This window comes from Bos indicus x Bos taurus, chromosome 23 (genome assembly GCF_003369695.1).
Source record: "Bos indicus x Bos taurus breed Angus x Brahman F1 hybrid chromosome 23, Bos_hybrid_MaternalHap_v2.0, whole genome shotgun sequence".
NCBI classification, from domain to species: domain Eukaryota; kingdom Metazoa; phylum Chordata; class Mammalia; order Artiodactyla; family Bovidae; genus Bos; species Bos indicus x Bos taurus.
In genome coordinates, this window is record NC_040098.1 from 40,231,206 (window position 1) to 40,255,845 (window position 24,640).

Genomic DNA, 24,640 nt, shown 5'->3' on the forward strand with positions numbered 1-24,640 from the left:
AGTATGCACATGTGTGTGTGTATGTATAATATATACATACACACATACACTGTACAATTGTTCTGTGTCACTAGGTTGTACCTTAAAGATTTTTCTTCTAAGAAAAAAAGCACTACCATGAATTTGGTTGATGGAATTGAATTTGAATTTTTAAGACTGAAGTACCAGCTCTAAAGTCTCCTCTGCATTTTGGGCAAGTCATTAACCTCTCTCACTGCAGCACTCACAATTATAAAATGGGACAGTACCACCTGCCTAACCTACTCTCAGGGAAGTGGAGAGTCCTCCATGAGAAAAAAATACATGAAAACTGAGAGAGGCAGCAAATGTAAAGAAGAGAATGGAATAGATGTCTCTAAACTCTAGGCAGGCACACAGAAATCAAAGTCTCAGAAGGCATGCAACCCCCAGACTTCCCTGGTGGTCCAGCAGTTAAGAATTTGCCTGCCAAAGCTGGGGACACAGGTTCAATCTCTGGTCTGGGAAGATCTCACGTGCTGCAGGGCAACGAAGCTTGTGGGCCACAACTACCCAGCCTGTGTTCTAGAGCCCATGCTGTGCAAAAAGAGAAGCCACCGCAGTGAGAAGCCCGAGCTCTGCAACTGGAGAGCAGCCCCTGCTAGCCGTAACTAGTGAAGGCTATCAACGAAGACCCAGCACAGTCAAAAATAAATAGATAAATTGATTTTTTTTTAAAAAAGAGAGATGCGACTCCAAGAGGATGGGCAGGGGAGGTAAGAGGATAATAGGTTTGGTTGCGAGAAAAGGGGTAAGACGAGCCATTAATTGAAAGTTTAAATTGACCACCAGGACCCTGGACACCTCTAGATGCAGGGGCTGGGGTTCTGAAGGCAAAGGAGAGCTGGCAGCCCACATGGCTTGAAGCTGAGCTGGTGACGTATTGACCTAGGGTTTCCCATCCCTTGCTCAGCGATGGCTGGGAAAGGTGGTGATAAGGGGAAAGTCTTAAAGGCCAAAATCTAGACTGGCCTTGAGTAAGTATCTGTTTTGCTTTTTATCTTTGCTGGTACAAGGCTGTACACTAAAATGGATATTTAATAAAATGGAGACTAACGCTTCTCAGCCTCAGGACACAATTACATCACAATGTCTCAAATGTGTTCTAAATAACAGCTCTTACTGAAGCCAGGATTCTGCTTACTTCGGTTCAGACTACGATGTCTGCACAGGATCTGAGAATAAAGCTTTCTTTGTTAGATGCTATTGACTTAAATTGTTAGTAAACTCAAGATGGTATCTTTCCGAATTCAGAAGTCTCTTAACACACCCAGGACATCCTGGCTTGGACACATATAATGGTCCAAAAACATTCAAATAAATCAACAAGTCATAGCTAAGCAGTAAGTCGTTTCCTGGTATAGCGTGATCCTAAAATTTTTTTCTTATAAAAACCCTTTCAGAAACCTTGGCTTTTCGCAGATATTATATTCCTAGTGACAGGGATCCCCTTCATACCTCTTTGCCAACCACAACATCAGAGGACTGATAAGAAAACCCAGTCAAACAATAAGCCGTAACTAATGTTAAAAAGAGACCTGAGTTTTACATTTCTCATCCTTAAGCATCTCTGATACGAGAAAGCCTTGTCTTGGACCCCAACTTGATACAACGCCCAGCTTGTCCGCTCTCACAGACCTTGGTGCCTAGCTAACACAGTACGTTTCAAACCGGGTGCAAAGGTGCATTCCTGGGAGCTTAGTTCTCCATGCCAAGAGTCCCCCCCCCCCCACCGTTTTATGTTTATTTAATGATATGAATAAAAGAGAACACCCATTTCTCCTCAATCTCAATGCTCACACTTGTGTTTGCACTGCGGTTCTGTTTTTCCAAGTAGGCATACTTTCGCTGTCAGAGGCAGATAAAATAAAACTATGGAGGAGGTGTCTGGGCCAAGTGTAAGCTGTACAAATCAAGATTCCAGCACAGAAAGGTGGCAAGATTACTGAATTGCTACTTGTTAACTGGAACACACCAAACTCAGAGCCTAAATGTTAAAAGTGATTTAGTGGAAACTAAACACCATCCTTCACATTAATGTTAAGTTAATGTTAACTTAAATTTCACTGGTCTATAAAGTGAAGATAGGAAAAGACAGGGAAACCTGATGTCTTGCAGTCCATGGGGTCACAATAAGTCAGATATGACTTAGTGACTGAACAAAAACAATTTTAATTAATATTCAGCTTATGCATTTACTCTGATGTTCTTAAGAGATACAAGTCTAAATGTGCTTAAACTGATATGTTTGTATCAGTATAAGGGAGACTAAAATAAAATTTTTTATTTTATTTAAATTTTAAAATATCTCAGTATTGGGGTTCAAATTATTTTTCCCTTCAAAGGAATCCACATAAATTCATCAGAAGGTAGCAAACAGTAGGGCTGGGGGCATGGCATTTTCCCTTGAGGACATATCAGAACAACAGGCCCTACAAAGAGAATTTTATAGACTATACGACTTCCTCCTCTCCCTCAATTCTCTGAAAGACTTGGATTTTCCTCCCTACTGGCCAATAATCCCATCAACACCTTAGGTAATACCAGATGCTAACAACTGAAGCATGTTGTACATGAAAAGCTGTATCACCCTGCATTGCAGGAGACTGTGAACTTACGTCTCCCAAGGCAACGTCTGCGTCAAGGTCTGGATCATATCTTATGTCTTCATATCCTCTGGAAATACCCATCAAAAGCATCTGGGACATGGTAGACAGTTAGACCTCTGTAGGAGCTGGAAGCCAGAATCTAGCCGCTTTGCAGCAGAAGTCAGCTCCCATCACTGAAATGTAAGCCCATCCACCTGCAATCTTTGGGTTTTCTCCTTTGACACATATGAGCCACTTCCACCTTCCAGGGCCAACTCTACTATTTTCTAGTTTCCATTCCTTTCAGGAAATTTACCCTCTCCATCATCTATTTTCTTTCTTGCATCTTGAATTGTTCCCTGAGTTCTCCTTCAGCAGTTAAACATGTCTAAAAACATTTTAATTACAAAAATAATAATAATGAAGCAGTAAAGAAAATAGCTTTCCCTTACTCCTCTTGCTGGCTTTATACTGCCATGTTCATTCCTGTCATTCCTTATATGCATATACATGTATATAAATATGTACATGGGCTTCCCTGGTGGTTCAGTGGTGAAAAACCCGCCTTTCAATGCAAGAGATGTGGGCTCAAACCTTGGGTCGGGAAGATCCCCTGGAGAAGGAAATGGCAACCCTCTCCAGTATTCTTGCCTAGAGAATCCCATGGACAGAGGAGTCTGGCAGGCTACAGTCCACTGGGTCACAAAGAGTCAGATACGACTTAGCGACTAAAGCAACCTCAACAAAAATATGTTCGTGTGTGTATTATACATATATTGTTGGTGTTTTTTGTTGCCCAGTCGTGTCTGACTCTTTGCAACCCCATGGACTGCAGCAGGCCAGGCCTCTCTGTCCCTCACCATCTTTTGGAGTTTGCCCAAGTTCATGTATTATACATATACATATGTATATATAAGTTTTATATGTGCATATGTTTTTATTGAGCTATAACTCACATGCCATATAATTTGCCCATTTAATGGCTTTTAGTCAGTTGGACTTTTACTATAATCACAGAGTTGTACAACTAACATATCGATTTTAGAACATTTCATAATCCCAAAAGAAACCCCAAGCCAATTAGTAGTCACTCTCCATTCCCCCCAAAACTTCCCATCCCGGCTTTAGGCAACTACCAGTCTATCTGCTCTCTATGTGGATTTGCCTGTTCTGGATATTTCACACAAGTGGAATCACACAATATGTGGTCCTTTGTGACTGGCTTCTTTCAATAGCAGACACACGTTTTCATTTCTTTTAAGTATACACTTAGGAGTAGATGTGGGATATGCTATTGAATAACTCTATGCTTGTCTTTTGAAGAACTGCTAGATTATTTTCCAAAGCAGTTGCATCATTTTACATTCCTACCAGCAGTAGGAGGGTCCAATTTTCTTCAAATCCTCACCAGAATTTGTTTTTGTCTTTTTTATCCTAGCTATTCTAACCTGTGTAAAGAGGTATCTCATTGTGGTTTTGATTTGCATTTCCCGGATGGCAAATGATTTTGAGGACTTCTTCATGCGCTTATTGGTAATTTGGACATCTTCTCTGGAGAACTGTCTATTCAGATCCTGTGCCCATTTTTGTGTTTTTATTGAGTTTTAAGAGTTCTTTATTCTACATATACCCCTTATCAGATATGACTTGCAAATGCTTTCTTGCATTCTGAAGGTTATCTTTTCACTTGCTGTGAAAAGTGGATGGTGTCCACTGAAGTATAAAGGTATTTAATTTTGATAGTCTACTTTTTTTTTCTTTTGTTCATCCTTTGCCTAAGTCAAAGTCATTAAATTTTTCTATTTTCTATATTTTCTTCTAAGTTTTTTGGTTTTAGCTCTTAAATTAGGTCTATAATCCATTTTGAGTTACTGTTTTCAACTGTGAAGAAGCAGTCCATCTTCACTCTTTTGCAAATGGATATCCAGTTGTCTACCATTTGTTGAAAAACTATTCTGTCCCCTTTGAATTGCCTTGGCACCCTTGATTAAAAGCAACAGACAATACATGAATTTACTTCTGGACTTTCAGTTCTATTCTATTGATCTGTCTGTCTGTCCTTTTGATGGTATCACACAGTTTTGATTACTATAGCACTACAGTAAGTTTGAAAGCAGGAAGTGAGTTCTCCCAACTTTATGCGTCTTTTTCAAAATTATTTTGACCATTTTAGGTCCATCAAATTTCCATATGCATTTTAAGATCACTGCATCAATTTCTGCCAAGAAGAGAGTTGAAACTTTGATAGGAACTGTGTTGACTCTGTAGATCCATTTGGGGATACTGCCATTTTTAACAATAGTAAATCTTCTAATCTATGAACATGGGGTATCTATTTAGTCTTTTTTAATTTCTTTCAACAACATTTTGTAGTTTCAGAGTATAAGCTTTGTACTTCTTTTGTTAAATTTATTTCCAAGGATTAATATGTTATTCCTTTTCATTTTAAGTAGAAATGTTGTCTTCATGCCATTATCATATTATTCTTTGCCAGTGTATAGAAATACAGTGGATTTTTGTATTTTCCATTCTGAAACCTTGCTGAACTAGCATCAGTTATTTTTTTTTCTAATTTTATTTTATTTTTAAACTTTACATACTTGTATTAGTTTTGCCAAATATCAAAATGAATCCACCACAGGTATACATGTGTTGCATCAGTTATTTTAAACTCTCAGAATGATTCCAGTGTGCAACCAAGTCAGAACCGCTATGTTCAATACCGTCTATGCCCTCGAGTCTAATGAAGGAAAACATACCTCTCGTTATTGCTTTTACACCATTTGGAAAATTCAGAGGCATGATCTCTACAAGAAGGAAGGCTCCTTTCTAATCAACATCTTTATAAAGAAAGGGGCTTCCCAGGTGGTGCCAGTGGTAAAGAACCTGACTGCCAGTGCAAGGGACATAAAAGACCCAGGCTCGATCCCCGGGTTGGGAAGATCCCCTGAAGAAGAGCATAGCAACCCATTCCAGGACTCCTGCCTGGAGAATCCTATGGACAGAGGAGCCTGGCAGGCTATTCAGACCACAGGGTCACAAAGAGTTGGACAAGACTGAAGCAACTTAGCACCCAAGCATGCATCAGCTAGTCCCAGAAGAAACAATAAAGGAAGTTTAAAGGGGAAATTGCATATGCAAATTTTAAATACCTATGAAAATTTAAAGTATCTTGAAATATTTTACCCTAAAATAGTGCTGTTCCTTTTTCTGGAAAAGGGTACTAAGATCCACCCTGTATGTCTGAGAACAGTCATTCAATATGGGAGATTAAATCTGGGCCCCAGTCAAAAGTACCTCCAGTTCCCACCAGGCAAGAGTGATCAAACGCTTCTATCTTTATCTCAAGTGATCATGAAACATCTAAATTAAGAAATTAGTGACAGTAATAGCTCTGAAGAGAAATCCATTGGAAATGCCGCAGTCCTGTCTAGTCCTCACGGCGAAGCCACGTAAATCTGCTAAACTGGAAGAACGTTTCAGTCAGAGCAGGGAGCAGGCACCAGGAGCGTAAAGACCTCCTTCAACAGGAGTGATTCAGTAGCTCTTCAGTTGACCTTTCTGAAGTCTTCCCTTTCGTCTCACGTGCGCTGCCTTATTGAACAGAGGGAGGCCCCAGTTCTGATACTCGTTCCAAGGAGATCTATTTGTGCCAGCTACCTTATGACACAGTTCACTCAGAAAAGCAACCAAGGGTTCCAGGAGGAAAAAAAAAAAACAAGAAAGCTTGCCGAGTTTGCATCCTTCCATTTCCTCCAAAGAACCATTAGCCCTCAGAACTGCCAGCCCTCAGCTGGCCGCAAGGCCCCAGACAACAGGGCCAGGACAGGCAGTGAGAATATAAGCACATCCCAGATGAAACATGGGTAGACTCCACTGAACTCATTTATCACTTTCTTCCTCCTCGGCCTGTGCCCCTGTAGAGTCCCAGTTTGAACTCTCAAGCAGCTCTGACTCTCTCAGAATGCACACTCGGTCTCAGAACACAGAAAGGAAAAAAATCCCCAATTATTAAAGGGTCGAGAAGCTCCTTTAGCCACGATGTAAGGCTGTGCAAATTATCTGCATAAACACAACCATTCAACCAACCCAAGTAAACAACTGGAGAATGCAGTGCTTACATTCTACTAGAGAATTCAGTATATTAACACTACACCATACAAAGCATAAAAGGATCAATGGACATCCAGACATGTGACAGAGCAAGGAGAGTAAAAAGCTAATGTTAGAATCTGAGAGGTGGTGGGAATATAGATACTCACTGTTAAAATTCTTTCATCTTTGTTGCATGTTTGAAAAATTTCATAACAAACATGTACAATTTTTTAAACTAAAAAGAAAATTGCCATTCACTAAATCTCAGATTTTAATGTTCCTTAAAGCAGGAATTATGTGTGTTATATTTTATATAAGACTCCAATATCTGTATTAGTATTTAAATCAGTGTTTGAATAGTCTACAGCAAAATTAAGTCTTATTAATTAAGATTAATGGTATAACATCAATGAACAATTATCTAAATTTTGAAATTTTTAAAAAGAATATTTACACTGGATAAATGAGAAAATGAAGCTAATTTATTGTAAACTATGTTTTTTTCCTACAGGATATAATCTATAAAGCCAGCATGAATAACTCACATCAATGACCCAGAAGTTGAACAGCAGTGATGCTGTTAACTTCCTCGAGAGGATACTCTTTCTCTACACGGAGTGATGGTTAGGAACTAAGTATCCTCACTTTTGAACTATGATGCTGGAGAAGACTCTTGAGAGTTCCTTGGGCAGCAAGGTGATCAAATCAGTCTGTCCTAAAGGAAATCAGTCCTGAATATTCATTGGAAAGGCTGATGCTGAAGCTGAAGCTCCAATACTTTGGCCACCTGATACAAAGAGCTGACTCATTGGAAAAGACCCAGATTCTGGGAAAGATTGAAGGCAGAAGGAGAAGGGGACGCCAGAGGATGAGATGATTGGATGGCATCACCGACTCAATGGACATGAGTTTGAGCAAGCTCTGAGAGATGGTGAAGGACAGAGAAGCCTGGCGTGCTGCAGTTCATGGGGTCACAAAGAGTCGGTCACGACCGACTGACTGAACAACAACAATCCTCGGTTTAGTAATAGACCTACTTAGTTGCCTTGGGCAAACTTCCTCCTTGGCTAGAAGGAGAATTTATCAGATTTACGAAACTTGAACTCTGTAAAAGTTGGACAAAGACCCACAGTGGCTAGACTGAAGATAAGCAATCTTGTTTTATTCAAAATTAACTTGAAATGATCTTAGTCAATTATCCATAGCAAAATCAGAATGCCCAGCTACATATAAATTAGATGGTAACAAAATTGCAACTCTTCCCACCTCATAATTTTCCAAGACTTTATTCTGCAAAAATGTGAATCTCTTTGAATATTTCCTAAACAGCAAGTATCTAGAACCAGTAGGGTTTCATGTGCTTTTTTTTTTTAATTGCTATAATTTGAACCAGTCTTCCTTTTCTTTCTCTTAGTAAATCCATAGGCCTACATAGCTAAGACTGCTTTGACTCTCTTGTTAAATTCTAACCTAGTTACTATCCTTAAACTGCCTCTTTCCAAATGATCTTAGTTAGCACCATATTCTAGCAAATCAGACTATCAAAGCAAAGATCACAAATCAAAGCCACATAACTAGTTATTTCAGAAATGTCTGTCAGTGGTCACAAAAGAGCCAGAGGGAGCATATTATTTCATAGCATGAGATAGGGAGCGACTCACATGTGCTTCACCCAGAGTGCTCTGCAAAATACCCTGGACCAGGGCATCAGAACCTGCTGGAGAAGGAAATGAAACAGCTCGCTGGGCCCCACCCTCAGAGTTTCTGATTCAGTTAAGTATAAGGTGGGGGCTCAAGAATTTATCATTCTAACAGGTTCACAGCTGCTGCTGCTGCTGCTGCTGCTAGTCTGAGGACCAGTGGCCTAGAACTGAAATATTCATTACACGAGAGGCAGGAGAAAGGAGGAGATGATGATGGGAGTGAGAGTATTTGTCAAGCTCCTGTGATAGCTGTGGTGTGCGTCTAAAAATTATCTTATTTAATCTTCACAGCAATTCTGAGACGGTATTATTCCCACTTCACACAAAGCAGTTCGGTAACTTACCCTCCCATGTTCCCATGACTGGTAAATATAGGAATTGAGATTTAAACCAAAGCCTGATGGAGACACTGTCCTTGCTTGCATTCCCCCCAATCTCACCATGATTTCCATGTTATTAGAATGAAAGCATGAGAAAATACTAGAACCTTTAACAAACTAAAAATACTCCTATTGTTTCCTCTGAAGATTATCAATCCCATAAACCATAAAATTTTTTAAAGACTAGACACCATTCCATATTAAAAATGATCTGTATTTCACACAGTACCCAGGAAAGCAAATATTACAGCTATAAAATTTTTTCCCAGTTGCAGGAAAGATGTCTTTGCTTTAGTCCCTCATTCATTAATAACCCTCAGCACCCAGGAATCACTTGGAAACAACTAGAAGACTAAATCCTCTGTTGCTGCTGCTGCTGCTAAGTCGCTCCAGTCATGTCCGACTCCGTGCGACCCCGTAGACGGCAGCCCACCAGGCTCCCCCATTCCTGGGATTTTCCAGGCAAGAACACTGGAGTGGGTTGCCACTTCCTTCTGCAATGCAGGAAAGTGAAAAGTGAAAGTGAAGTCGCTCAGTCATGTCTGACTCTTAGTGACCCCATGGACTGCAGCCTACCAGGCTCCTCCGCCCATGGGATTTTTCAGGCAAGAGAACTAGAGTGGGTTGCAACATCCTCTAGGGAACACTAGTAACTCCACAAGCAAGATGCAGGAGGAAGGTGAAAGAACACCCATTTTTGAACTAAGTAGTCTGGGCTTGAACTCAGTTTCAGCATCTGAATATATACTAAGTGCACTTGAAGCTTCCAGGTGTTTGTAAACCAGAGCTCTTAAACTCTAAGCCCGTAGTTTCCTCAAATAACTTGCCTGAGGTTACAGAGCTGAAAGTTTATAGCATCCCTCAATCCCTTCAACCTGGGGCTATGGCCACCAGTGTATTCAGATTATGCATGTCCTCTCTGGTCTCTGGAACCCCTTGGATTTTTTTAAGTCATTTGCTACTTACATCTTCTTTAAAATAACCTTTTATGTAAAAAAAGTTTTAAAAAAATTAAAAAAAAACCTTTTATGTAAAAAAGGTTTATGTAAAAAAGCTGTTTTTTTTTTTAAAACATTTTGCATTATAAAGATATTGTCCAGTTTTACAAACTTTTAGGATCATAAAAACCTAATACGGGCCTCATCCATCATTCATGCTAACAAATAAAATTTAGAGAATACATACAATGTGCTAGCAGTATGTTATATATTTTCACAGATTGTTTCTTGTCTCATCCAAGATACCCTATGAATCAGGAACGAAGAGCATGGATCTGGGGCAAGCAGCTTAATTCTGCACTGGTTTCTTGATCTGTAAACTGCAGGGTAAGAGGAAATGGGGGGAAATAGTTCTCTTGCAATATACATATTACCTGGGCTTTCCAGGTGGCGTAGTGGTAAAGAATCCGCCTGACCATGCAGGAGACGCAAGAGATGTAGATGTGTCTTCCTGGGTGGGGAAGATCCCCTGGAGGAGGGCATGGCAACCCACTTTAGTACTCTTGCCGGGAAAATTCCAGGACAGAGGAGTCTGGCGAGTCCATGGGGTCACAAAGAGTCAGATATGACCGAGCACACACACACACACACACATTACCTAGTAGGTATCCACATGTTCCTGCTTGTCCTTCCTTCATTTCTTTTTTAAAGGGAAATAGAGGGCCAAAAAGATTGAGTTAAAATCCTACATTTATGTGGCCAACAACACATGTGCTTTCCAGAAGAGGTGAACCAAAAGGATCTCCTTACTGGGGATGGGAAATGACTCAAAACCATCGAGGCTTTCAGTTAACATAGAGCTATCTATTTCCACAAAACAGGGCACTGACTAGCCTGATTCCAAGAGGCCTGATGCATATCTGAAATCCACATTCTAACCAATCTCTTATTAACCTAAATTTTCAGAAAATGGTGTTTTAGAGGTCACAACAGTTTCAGCTGTCACTTGTCTGAACTGTTTTGTTCCTTTTCCTACTTAGTAACGTCTTGTCACTGAACATAGAGTTTGTGTGCGTGTGTATGTGAGATATCACATCTTTCATCACCTTAGGACCACTACTGTGTTACATTTTCATTCATTCATGCCTCCTATGTGTATACTTTTCCAGACAAAGCCCATTTTTCTAACCTGATAGTACCATGAACACCAACGTGTAAAATCAGCTGAAACTGTCCTGGAATTGGACAAGTCGTATATTTTTTGAGAGATAGATTTATGAAATGAGTTTGTTTGGCTGTAATTAACTTCCTCCTTTAAAAAGGGAAGCCAAGATTAAACAATGAAACATGTTTTTTTCACATCAGATTAGAGAAGATGAAAATTTCCAAAAAAATACCCAGAATATCAAAGAAAGGGTTTTTTCTACACCATTGGTGGGACTGTAAACGGGCATAACACTCTGGAAAGGCAATGTGGCAACACATGAAGCTTTAAAATGCACATTCCTTTTGATTCGGCAATTCTACTTCTAGAAATTCATCTTAGCTATATTTTCATATTTATGTAAGTACAAAAAAGTTCATTTATTAAGAGCAAAAACTGGCCCATCATTAGTAGGGGCCTAGTTAGATAAAATTTTGATATAGCACACCATAGAACATAATGCAATACTTAAAAATGAAGGGAGATGTTTATATTCTTACATTGAAACATGTCCACAAAACACTAGGTTAAATTTATTTTTTAAAAAGTTACAGATACCATTTCTCTATTAAGTGATGTCTATGAATATATATCCATCCATGAATTTCTATAAGGACTTCCCTGTAGCTCAAACAGTAAAGAGTCTGCCAGCAATGCAGGAGACCCAGATTCTATCCCTGGGTTGGGAAGATCCTCTGGAGAAGGGAATGGCAATCCACTCCAGTATTCTTGCTTGGAGAATCCCATAGACAGAGAAGCGTGGAGGGCTACAGTTCATGGGGTCGCAAAGCGTTGGACAAGACTGATGACTAACACTTATGTATTTCTATATATTAGCACAGAGAAGGAGTCTAGAAGAGGGCACAGGTGGATCGTTCATATCATCAATACTTCGAAAGATTTTCTGTTTTAAAGCCAGTACATGTTAACATTTAAGATTGGAAATGAGTCTTTAATTTAAAAAGGAGAAAACGAATATGGAATAGGAGAGAAGACAATGTCACCGTATTTCTAGTAATTAAATTCTCTACCCCCATCAGCATATAGAAAGCTGATCACCACAATCTCTGCATTGGGCTGAGGTCTCAGTCTAAGACTGAAAGCCATTCTGAATTGACAAGTGAAGAGAAGAGAGAAGTCAGCCAAACAACTTCTTCTTCTCACGCTTCTGCTGGGGGCCTTCATTTGCCTGTTGGCTTCCTATTTCTATAGAAATAAACAAGGAACAAAAATCTTCCACATGTCATCCTGCAATTACTGCAAATGTTGAGGAAGTACTTGAAGTTAACTGGAATACCACCTGGAGCTGGCACAGATGCCCCTCCTCATCCTAGTACTTTTAGAGATGGGCAGTTAGGTGAATGATTTGCTTGGCATGGCTGAGTGGGGCTCAAAACATGAACACACAAATCCCTCCCCCCCCCCAAAACAGTTACACTCACAAACAGGCAACTATGGTGTTATATACTTCACGTGCTTTAAAATGGGGATATTTTTCATGACCGATTTGGGTCATTAATTATAAAGAGGAAAAGTGAAAGTACTTGGAATGACGCCTCGCCCTAAGTTGGATAAACGCTTGCTACTACTGCTATTATGACAATAACAATGATGATTAATGATACTGGGTTGCTTTCCTGCATTTCAGCCCTCGGTGAACTTCAAGTCCAGGTGGGGCAAATGAAAATATGCCATCTTTTCATAACCTTCTCTGTGAAAAAGAAATTAAATCTCGTTCTACCTGACACCTACTCTACCCTGACACCACATGGTTTTTTCTAAGAGAAAGCAGAAAAGCCTGAAGTACTTGTTCAACCAATGATCAAAGTCAAGAATGTTGTGCAAATAAAGCTTGCTCCAAAAGAATTGTGTCAACCGAAGCAGAGGAGGGGGGAACAAATTGATTAATATTCCCACATTGGGCAGAGCACTGTGGGTGAGTTTTTAATGAGTAACCTTGTTCTTGTCCTCTAACAGAAAGATAACCTTCATTCAAATAACATAGGGCCAGTGAGTAGGAAAAAAATGAGATTTCAACCAATTTTATTCTGAAGAACAGAACTCATACTAATAGAATTTGTAAAGAGCCAGTCGTGCATGCTCAATCATGTCCAACTCTTTGCAACCCCATGGACTGTAGGCCAAACCAGGCTCCTCTGTCCATGGGATTTCCCAGGCAAGAATACTGGAGTGGGTTGCCATTTCCTTCTCCAATAATTTATATAGAAACAGGCTTCAACTCAATGCAGAAGAAAAATATAGTTTAGAATTAGAATTTCGAATCACTGAATAGCCAGTGTTATTGTTTGTCTCAATCCTGATGTTTTCAAGCAAAATCTACATGATTATACCAAAGGCAGTAGAACTTCACACGCCTGCTGTATTCCAGGTACTGTACTATGTGCTTTATCCAGATTATCTACTGCACTCTTCTCTCCAACCTTAAAGGTTATAGATTTATTATTTTCCCTAAAGTATATAAAAGAAAATGCAGACTCAGACTACCCGAAGACGTAAATGGCTAGCACCTGCTGGTCCAATCCACTATCATTTCTGACCTGGATTATCATGAAAGCGTTAGTCGCTCAGTCGTGTCCAACTTAGCGACCCTGTGGACTGTAGCCCGCCAGGCCCCTCTGTCCATGGGATTCTCCAGGCAAAAATACTGTAGTGGGTTGCCATTTCCTCCTCCAGGGGATCTTCCTGACCCAGGGATTGAGCCCAGGTCTCCTGCGTTGTAGGCAGATTCTCTACCTTCTGAACCACCAGGGAAGCCGTCTAACCAGTTCACATGCTTTCACCCTGGCCCTGTGGGCTTCCTAGGTGGTGCGGTGGTAAAGAATCCGCCTGCCAATGCAGGAGAGGCAAGTGGGTTCCACCCCTGGTTCAGGAAAATCCCCTGAAGAAGGAAATGGCAACCCACTTCATCTTCTGTGCAGCTGGCAGGGTAACTGTGACAGTTAATTTTATGTGTAACTTGACTCAGCCACAGGATACCCGGGTTTTGGTTAAACATTGTTTCTAGGTGTGTCTGTGAGGGTGTTTCCAGATGAGATTAGCATCTGAATTGGTAGACTCAGTAGTTTCCACGTTCTCCAGGTCTTTGCTTACGTACAGTCATCCCTCTGCCGCCATGGGGTGGGTTAGTTTCAGGACCCCCGGCAGATGACAAAATTCGTAGACGCTTGAGTCCCTTATATAATACAGCATAGTACCGTTGACCCACTGTACCCACTGTGGGTATAGTGTACATACCTTATAGTGTACAGTGGGTATATTATACCCACTGTTATAGTCAGTGTTCTGCATTTTGCATCTGCAGAATACAGAACACTGACTGTAACACATTATCAGTGAGACTTTCCTGACCACCTAAGATAAGATAGAAATGCCCTCCCCTTTCACTTTCCTATCCTCCTCCCCCTGCTCTGTCTTGGGAGCCCATATTATCATCTGACTTCTGACTAACTTGTTTTTGTCTGTGTCTTTCTCTGACATGTGACCTCTCTGAAAAACCAGACCCTAATCTGATTATTCACTACGGAATCTTCACCATCAGAATGATGCATGGCACAATAAACCTGTGTTGAATAAATGAAGCCCAGACAACCAGATTTGACATCTAGTCTCCTAAATGTCAAGCCATTTTCTGGCATTCAGGAAAAGAACTTCTTTCATCAGAAGGGTAGGGGACTGGGTCTAAGGTGACTTCCAATTCCAGGACTGTGATGCCAAGACACCATCATTAGGGACTTACGAATAAGGTTCTATTTGCTGCTCTTTCCTCCGACCACATTTTACCAGTCTCCTTGAATAAGGATGTGGTAACCATTAGGCAATGGATGAGATCATAGGTCCAGAAAGCCACCTCCCCCTTGCGTCATCTCTAATCCATTTCTCAGGCTGCTACACTTTGCTCTTAATTCTCAGATGCTATCTGACCTGCAGTTGCTCAGTTGTCAGTAGAAAAGCAGAATACCAAAATTTGTGCTTTTAAACCAGCAGCTTACCCGACAGACACAAAAGTCATCATAGTTCTATCATTAAAACTCTAAACAAACATAAGCAGCAAGTATATTGAAGTCATTTGCAAACAAACAAAGACAAATTCACCAACTCACTGTCAATCATCCAAGCTAATAAAATTAAGGGAGAACATAAAACCAAGTTGCCAAGTCCATATATTTTAATACCAGAAACCAACAGAGCCAGAGCAAGAGAGGGTGCTGACCTGGCAGAATTTACTTCTGCCTACTTAATTCTAGAAGAAGACAAGGGAATCCAGAGAGCTGGAGATTTTTAAAGCATCAGGAAAGGCTGGCAGGTCGTATGACCAGAAGAGTCATACTAAGTCACTTCAGTCGTGTCTGACTCTGTGCAACCCTATGGACTGTAGCCTGCCAGGCCCCTCTGTCCATGGGATTCTCCAGGCAAGAATACTGGAGTGAGTTGCCATACCCTCCTCCAGAGGATCTTCCTGACCCAGGGATTGAAACTGTGTCTCTTATATCTCCTGCCATGGGGTGTCTCTTAAATCTCCTGCCTGTCCATGGGATTCTCCAGGCAGGAATACTGGAGTGGGTTGCCATGCCCTCCTCCAAGGGATCTTCCCAACCCAGGGATCAAACTCACATCTCTTACCTTCTCCTGCCTTGGCAGGTGGGTTCTTTACCACTAGCACCACCTGGGAAAGCCAGAAGAGGGGAAGGAAAATTGTTCTAAAACACTGCTGGAGTACGACGCCTCGTTATTTCCAGCAGTTTCACAGATTCACAATAAAAGATGCTTAAAATGATAGTAAATATATCAAGACAATAAGTAACGCAATTATGATATTCTTATTGGGAGTTAGCAGCTCTTAACAGTATTCATAGTTTGAGACACTCTTCCATGTCAATCATCTGCATCCACCAGAAATGCATTCCTGTTTTCACTTTCCAAGTTGTACTGGGTCTTTGTTTCTTGTCTAAGTCCTACTTGGAGGTCTTCAGTTGAAACATCCAGCCAGGAGCCACTCTTTGGACAAACCCAAAAGAGAAACTTCTCTTTCTCAATCCTAGCCTCTAGTTTGTGGGTGTTGCAGAATAGCCGTGAGTTGAAATCACCTATATACCCACCTCTTGATAAAAGGCTAATGAGGAAGCAAGTCAAGTCTTTACAGGATTCCTTCCTCTAAAACATTTGTGAAAAACAGAACAGCTCAGCATCCTGACAGAATTTAGGAAACAGAGGAATAATAATGTTAATTTACCAGGGGCTTGGGACTGTGCTAATTGCTCTTTAAAAGTCTTTATCGAATTTGTTACAATATTGCTTTTGTTTTATGTTTTGGTTTTTTTTGGCCAGGAGGCATGTTGGATCTTAGCTCCCCAGCCAGGGATTGAACCCACATTTCCTGCATCGGAAGGTGAAGTCTTAACCACTGGACCACCAGGGAAGTCCCCAGGGATTCTCCTTGGATGCTGCCTATAACACTCTAAGATAGGTACTACCATCCACTATCCCTCCTTCCATGCTATAGGTGAAAAACTAAGTTTTATAGAAGCCAAAAATTTGCCTAAAGTCATATACCAGTAAACAGCAAAGCCTGAACAAACGAGCCTGGGTCTTCCTGGCTCTGTATCTGCACTTTAATCACCATGCATGTGACACTGGAAGGGAGGAATGGAGGTGGGAATAGAAAAATGACCTTCCCTTCTCTTTATGCAGGTATCGGTTTGAATCCAGGAAAGAACCATTATTCGTTTTTTGCTTCATTTGAAGGTGCTAAGTAGCTTCAGTCATGTCTGACTCTTTGCAACCCTATGGAGTATAACCCACCAGACTCCTCTGTCCATGGGGATTCTCCAGGCAAGAATACTGGAGTGGATTGCCACGCCCTCCTCCAGGGGATCTTCCCGACCCAGGGATTGAACCCATGTCTCTTGCATCTCCTGCACTAGCAGGCAGGTTCTTTAGCACTAGCACCACTGGGAAGCCCTACACACAGTACACAGTCGATGTGGGTGTACATGTGTGTGTATGTATGTACTCAGAAACATACACACACATGCATGCACACACACAGCAAATCTTCCAAACTGTCGGTGTCTCCCAGGCCATATGTGGGCTTTGCTTAAAGGTCACCCAGCAGGCCCCAAGGAAAAGAAGGGCTTGGTCTAAAAAGCTTTATATTTCCTCTCACTTTTTTAAACACTGGAAAATCCATTTGGCTCTGAGAAATGAATAGTAAAAGGAGCTCTAACTACTTAGGGCCAAAGAAATGTAATGGAAAAAAGGCAAGAATACGGCTGGACTTTATTTTCTTTTTGCTCGGCACATCCTGTCTTTAATCTGAATGGTAAATAGGCCATGCCAACATACCAACTCTTTTCAGGTGAAATTATCTAGGTTATAAAAACAAGCAACAACTGTGTTTTCATTATTCTTTAATTCATGGCTGACAGAAATAGCTTGCAAAATAAATCAGAGAGGCAAATATTGCTCACAAGGGAGCAACCCACAAATTTTCCCTCCTTTGATAACCGATTTTTATGAAATTTTTTTCCTTTCACTTGAATTATAACTGTGTGGTATTATCTGAAAGAGTGTGTTGCAAAAGCTAGGAAAGTTGCATTATTAAAATCCACGGGGAAGGGGGGGAGAGAGAGAGAGAGAGAGACTTGTTCCATATTATCAGTTAGTAGACTAACATCCCTGAGATTTTGTCCTTTAAGTTCAAAAACAAGCAATCCTTGTTGATGCTTGGTAGAAACCAACACAATACTGTAAAGCAATTATCCTTCAATTAAAAATAAGTAAATTAAAAACAAAATTTTAAGGGAAAAAAAAGAACAAGTAATCTTGCAACACCTCTCTCTGTAACCCCACAGCATCAACCTCTTTGGCTCCATGATACACCTAATGATTCATGACCTCAATCAGGCCAGTGAGAGCCCCACCCATTTTTGTCCTGATTATTTAGCTTTCCTTCCTTTATACAATATTTTCTTCTCTATGCTAAATCTGAGCAAAAAGTCTAACAGAAACTATCTTCCCAAACAGAACATGGTAAAGCTTCCTTTTAACAAGAAACTAGATATATCAAAGGATTATTTGAAGCAACATCTATCACATTCCTTTCTCTGGATGTCATTAAATCAAGAACTACCTCCATGGAATAAGTTAAAGCAATATTCTTCCATGCACTGGTTGTAGGGAAATTAATAGTATTCCACTTAAAAAAAAAAAAAAAGGGGGGGTAGCATTAACAGAACAGAAATACTTCATCAGGAGAAGTTCAACTATGTCCCTTTGCTTTCTTTCTAACCACAAGGTTTCATAGAGTCTCTAAAATGCAAACATGCATTGCAAGCCTCCAAGAGAGGAATGTAAAATATATCTGATTCCAAGCTAACTTGACTCTGAAACACTTTATGCAAGGATCATCCCTTTCACAGAGCTGGAGGTTCACAGAACACACGTAGGTTGGGGAGCAGCTACTTACAGGCCAGATCTGAGCTGGCTAACAGCCAATGGGCAAGTCAGACACCTCATCTCTGTCCACTCTGCTCTCCCCAAGCACACGGATCATACTGTTTCTTAGGGGAAACAAGACAAGGATAGAATGGAGAAAAGTTCACTGAAATGATGAAAATACAGCACTATATCTAGCAGGAGAACCATTACATGTAGACATTCCTCTCTAGAGAGGGGGAAGAGGGAACTCTCTTAGCAAGACCATTTTAAATACACGGTATGCACAAGAGGGCTTTCCCAGCCAATAACTGGGAAAACGGCATCCGATCACACTAAAATTGGGAATTAGGAGTATATGGCTTATTTTAAGATGTCACAGGTTTCTTTTCAGCCTTGAAAACACAAAACACATTTAATATCTTTAATTTGAATGCAAATCAAAATCCGGCAGGATCAGACACATTTTAAACTAGTATTTTTAACTGGTTTTTCACATCAGTAACCCTTAGACACATGTTTTAACCAGTTTTTAAAATGAAGAAAGAGATAAGAGCTCCAACAAAAAAGTTACAATGGTATTTCAGGTGAAGTACTTCAGGTATGAACTGCAAATTTATAGACACTAATGTCATCAGACACACGGTGATGGCTGTGGGCACTCAGTCACGCCTGACTCTTTTGTGACCCCATGAACTGCAACCCAGCAGGCTCCTCTGTCCGTGGGATCTCTCAGGCAAGACTACCAGAGTGGGTTGCCATTTCCTTCTCCACGGGATCTTCTTGACCCAGGGATCAAAGTCACATCTCCTACATTATAGGTGGATTCTTTACCCCTGATCCACCAGAGAAGCCCAATAGAGCTTACTATTTTGATCAATCACATTGGGAAGCCAGGGAAGGTTCATAATTATAGCTATATAGAGTTCCCAAGTCAGAACAATACAAAAATACCAAGCCATCTGACCTTCTACTTTTGCATACTCCCCAACAATGGGGACGTATGGATAGAGATGACAGAATAATCTAATTGTATTAACCCCTACTCCCAAACTGCTAAAGGAGAAATAAGAACTATTTGTGCGGTCTTTAACTGGGAACTTAGATCTACAGAAACAATAATACAGAGGCATCAGTTCCTCGTGAATATGAAATACGGCCTTTGCTTGTGTGTGTGTACTCTTTGCCCAACACTGATGCACACATTTGACTTCTGCTCTATGAGATCTCTGAAAAAGTGAATCTCATACCCTGCTTTTAAACATCAGTAACCTTCAGACAAAAATTTCCATTCTGGCTTTAACCAAACATTGCTTCTGACTCATTTGTTTCAAGGATTAGCAAGGGTCTGAAACCAATGTGAGAAAGTCAAAGAAAATAGTTTTGAAGCACAACACTCTGAAACAAAGCAAGACCAAAGGAAACTGAAGCTGCCCTGTGATGACAAGGCCATTTCCTCACTTCCTGTAAAGCAACTCACGCTGACAAGATGAGGAAGCACCAGGACAAACACCCGTTTAAACTAAGGATGGATTAAGAGTCAACTAGAAGAGTTGCTGCTGCTGCTGCTAAGCCGCTTCAGTCGTGTCTGACTCTATGCAACCCCACAGACGGCAGCCCACCAGGCTCTCCCGTCCCTGGGATGCTCCAGGCAAGAACATTGGAGTGGGGTGCCATTTCCTTCTCCAATACATGAAAGTGAAAAGTGAAAGCGAAGCCGCTCAGTTGACTCGCAGTGACCCCATGGACTGCAGCCTACCCGGCTCCTCTGTCCAGGGGATTTTCTAGGCAAGAGTACTGGAGTGGGTTGCCATTGCCTTCTCCAGGAAGAGTTGAGCATCTACTTAAACTAAGTTGGGCATCTCGGCATGGTAGAAGGAGAGCCTGATGCCTAAATTACAATAATCACATTTTTGCTTTGGGAGGCCTTGTATGGTCTGATTAATATTTAATATTAATGGTTAATATTTATTATACAATAAATGTAATAATCACCAAACAACAAGTTTTACAAATGAAATTCGCTCAGTTGTGTCTGACTCTTTGCAACCCCATGGACTATACAGTCCATGGAATTCTCCAGGCCAGAATACTAGAGTGGGTAGCCTTTCCCTTTGCCAGGGGATCTCCCCAACCCAGGGATGGAACTCAGGTCTCCCACATTGCAGGCAGATTCTTTACCAGCTGAGCCACAAGGGAAGCCCAATCACCAGACAACTGTGGGTTTAATACCCTTGACTTGTGAGGGAAATTTTTTTCAAATTTGTGCATCAATGTTGAGTAAAGAATACACACACATACACCCATACTGAAGCCTCCTCCCATCTACCCAATTATCACTGAACAGCCTGGCCCCACACCCCTAACCTCCTGCTCTTTTTTTTCTAAGCCCCTATTTCCCACCACCTCCTCCGTCTACCCAATTATCACTGAACACCCTGGCCCCACACCCCTAACCTCCTGCTCTTTTTTTTCTAAGCCCCTATTTCCCACCACCTCCTCCGTCTACCCAATTATCACTGAACAGCCTGGCCCCACACCCCTAACCTCCTGCTCTTTTTTTCTAAGCCCCTATTTCCCACCACTCTATAAAGTTACTATTTATCATGTAACTCTTTTGATAGAAGATAAGATCCTAAGTGCAAAGAACTCAGCTGGGTTTTGTTTTCTGCTACATCCTACTGCCTAGAACAATTCCCAGAACAAAGATGCTGCTTACTAGATACCTAGATATCTGTTGAACGAAGGGATAAATGATACTATTCTTTGCCATCTTTGGATGCTACAGTTCAAAACAAAAGGAAAGGATTTTACTCACTTTCCTTTTTTTACCTAAGAATTATTCCAAGCTTTCTCTCTAATCTTCAGTCCAAAAGAATTTAAGAAAACTGATATAAACTAGCTGGAAAATGTGTCACGTTAGTTGAATAAATTAAGAAAAAAAAGAGATGGAGTAAAATTTATTTCACCTTAACTATTTTTTAAAGTATGCTTAGTAAAATGCCTTTTTATAAATGATTCTAGAACTTCCTAAATAATTCCTTTCTTCTCACTCCCCTTGATTTGAGCAGTGACTACTGTAACTAAACTGGTCGATTTCCCTCACAAGTCAGGGCTATTAAACCCACATTTGTCTGGTGATTATTACATTTACTGTATAATAAATTAGCCATTGGACCATACAAGGTCCCTTCCCAAAGCAAAGCTAAACGGTGATTATTGTAATTTAGGCATCAGGCCCTCGCTCCACCATGCTGAGTTGCCCAGCACTCTTCCTAGTTGACTCTTAATCCATCCTTAGTTTAAAAGGGTAGCTGATTCAGCTGTAGCAATAATAAAATGTGATATCATGTTTTCCAAGGGGGGGAAAAAGGGTAGCTGATCCAAACACACAGGAGGGAGGTGAGTGCCATAAAGAGAGGAAAGATCATTCAGTTCTGGGTCTATGAATACAGGCCCAGAGAAGCTTTATCTTACTACGTTTTCATTTTTTTATGAAAAATTTATCGTTATTTGAAATTTCCCAATGGGAGACACAAACAGAAATGTGTTGAAGCCAGGTGCAGCCCAAGGGCATCAGCTTACAGGTTCTTGTTTACAGCTTCAGGGCAGACAGCATGGCCGTCAGGAAGCCCGCTCCCACTCCTAAAGCAGGTGAGGCTCTCCTGCGGTACGCGGCGTCGAGCCACCCAGATTCCACCAAACTCCTGGCAGTTCCTTCCACGTGCACGTCTTTTCTGTGGGGAGCTCTCACTAGCACACAGTAAGAGCTCAAAAAATGCTTGAATAAATGAAAATCTGAACAAGATCACCTGGTTCATACTTCTAGTAATCCCATGGAACCCATCAGTCTGTTTCCTATCTTTATTCTTTAACCACTGTGTCCATAGGGTCGCAAAGAGTCAGACACACAACTGAAGCAACTTAGCACATTCTTTAACCAATCAACCTTCAGGCGTACATGCCATCAAGGTCACCGGCACGGATACCAAAGTGTCAAACTAAAAGAGACAAGCCCACCCCTAAAGATCTATAGGGTGATATCTATTATGAGGAATAAGCAGCATTCAGAATATTATGAAAATAGAAAAAAAAAATTAAAAAGGAGATTTGACAAAGTAAAACAGTTGCATACCATGCGCTTTGTAGGAGATGAGCACGGAGATGAAAGAAAATTCAGCAAATTGCTACCTGATTTCTCCATCATTCAAAACACCTGATGAGCTTCTTACAGATGGTAGTTAACTAAGGCAAGTTAAAAATGTCTCTATTTTGTTCCTTAGCTAAAGCGTTAAGAATAGAAAGGCACAGCTTATGCAACCAATAATTAAATTTCATACACATGTTACACTTTGCCTAAACCCCAGCAACTATCAGATTTAGCATTCAAAACAGTATTTGGAATCTTATCCAAACATGGAATCGCTCTCCCAAGCAGGATCATAGGGTAGTTTGGCTTCTCCTGAGCCACAGAAATATCTCCTATACTTTTACAATTTTTCCCTTCATATTTGTTCATGATGAAAGCATCAAGGAAAACTTACAGCTGTGCAAAAGATGCATCGGCATTCCTGGAGCGTGGTCATCTTGTCCAGAGACTGCTCACACAGGCAGAGTTTGCAAGTAACAAGGGGCGCCAGGGCCAGGTCTCCAGGTGTGGGATTTTCAGCGGCCGTCATGGTCAGACAGTGGAGCCTACCCACTGAGCCCATCAGCTTGTCCTCAGCCTCCTTCAGTCTCCTCAATCCCTACGGAAAGGCCCAAGGCAGAAAACATCCATTGATATAGCTATTGTTTAATCAACATCAGGACGCAGCAAATCCTCCCCCTCAGTGATCTAAGGCTACAGCGAGTGCATTTCTGAGAACCATGGGCTAGAGAGCTAGCCACCTTGGCAAGCTATCCCTGGAGTTCCGAAATGTAAGGTGACCTCACTGTCCTGACTCACTCAAGTGACCTATGGAAATTAAAATACTATGAACAGACACACCATTTTGGAATGGCATTGCTATGATCAATTGAACAGACTCAAAAAACACTTAGAACATCACTCAAAAAGTTAAACACGTAATTGCCATACGATCCAGCAATTTCACTTCTGGGTGAACACCCAAAAGAATTGAAAGCAGGGACTCAAACAGATGCTTGCACACCCATATTCATAGTAGCATTATTCACAATAGTCAAAAGGTAGAAAGAAACAATCCAAATGTCCATCAATGAATCAATCAATGAATGAACAAAATGTGTTATAAGCATACAATGGGATACTATTTAGCCTGAAGAAGGAATGATAATCTGACACATGCTATAGCGGGGATGAACTTTATATACATTATGCTAAGGGAAATAGGTCAGACACAAAAGGGCAAATATGATTCCATTTATATGAGGTACCTAGAACAGCCAACTTCAGAGAGACAGAAAGTAGAAAGGTGATTACCAAGAGCTGGAGGAAGGGCAAATGGAGAGTCATGACTTAATGAGCGCAGAGTTTCTGGAATGATGAAAAAGTTCTGGGAATAGAAAGTATGATGGTTGCACAACCTTTTGAATGTTGTGATTATAATGTCACTGAATTATACGTTAAATGGTTGAAATGGTAAATTTTGTTTTGCATATTCTATCCCAATAAAAATTTTTTTCAACATGGTATCAGTGTTGTGTTCCTTCACATGCATCGCTTTACTTAATCTTTTACAACCGCAATGATCATTTCCTTCACTTTACAGATGAACTGAGGTCCTGAGAAGCTGCACAATCTGCCAAAGTTCTCAGAGTTTATTCACAACACAGCAAAACTCAAACTTCTATCTTTTGAGGCCAAGTCCAGTGCTCTCCCATTACACCAGAACTGCCTCACAGACGGATATTATGTGCAGAGATGGAGCAAGGAGAGAGGGCTATAAGAAGGGGAGAGAGAGAGGGGAAAAAAGATGGAAGGAGACCTGAATTCCATGACTATAGCTATCATAAGATCACTGAAATTGTACAAGAATAAAATCTGTCTGTACAAGTAGCATGACTATAGGAAAGGATATTTCTACACCAAAAAACAAAAATTATAATGGAAGCCCTTCCATTAGATTTTTATTCACAATATCTTTATTTTTATTCATATAAAAATCATATAAAGAGAAAATCATTAAAATATCATATAAAGATAAAATCATTAAAATATCATATAAAGATATTCATAATATCTTTATTTTTATTCATAATATCTTCTGATTAAATAAAAGCAAAATCTTTAAGTTCT

At 40.6% G+C, this 24,640-nt stretch overlaps 1 protein-coding gene across 2 annotated transcripts in view; it reads right to left on the minus strand.

The window, feature by feature from the left end:
- The window catches only part of RNF144B (ring finger protein 144B), a 159,816-nt gene that overhangs the window by 52,723 nt on the left and 82,453 nt on the right, over positions 1-24,640 (minus strand). For both annotated transcript variants that reach the window (XM_027523985.1, XM_027523984.1), the window contains exon 2: positions 22,926-23,129. In XM_027523985.1, coding sequence (XP_027379786.1) covers positions 22,926-23,093 — 168 coding nt within the window. In that variant the 5' untranslated portion in view covers positions 23,094-23,129. The remainder of the gene's footprint in view (positions 1-22,925; positions 23,130-24,640) is intronic.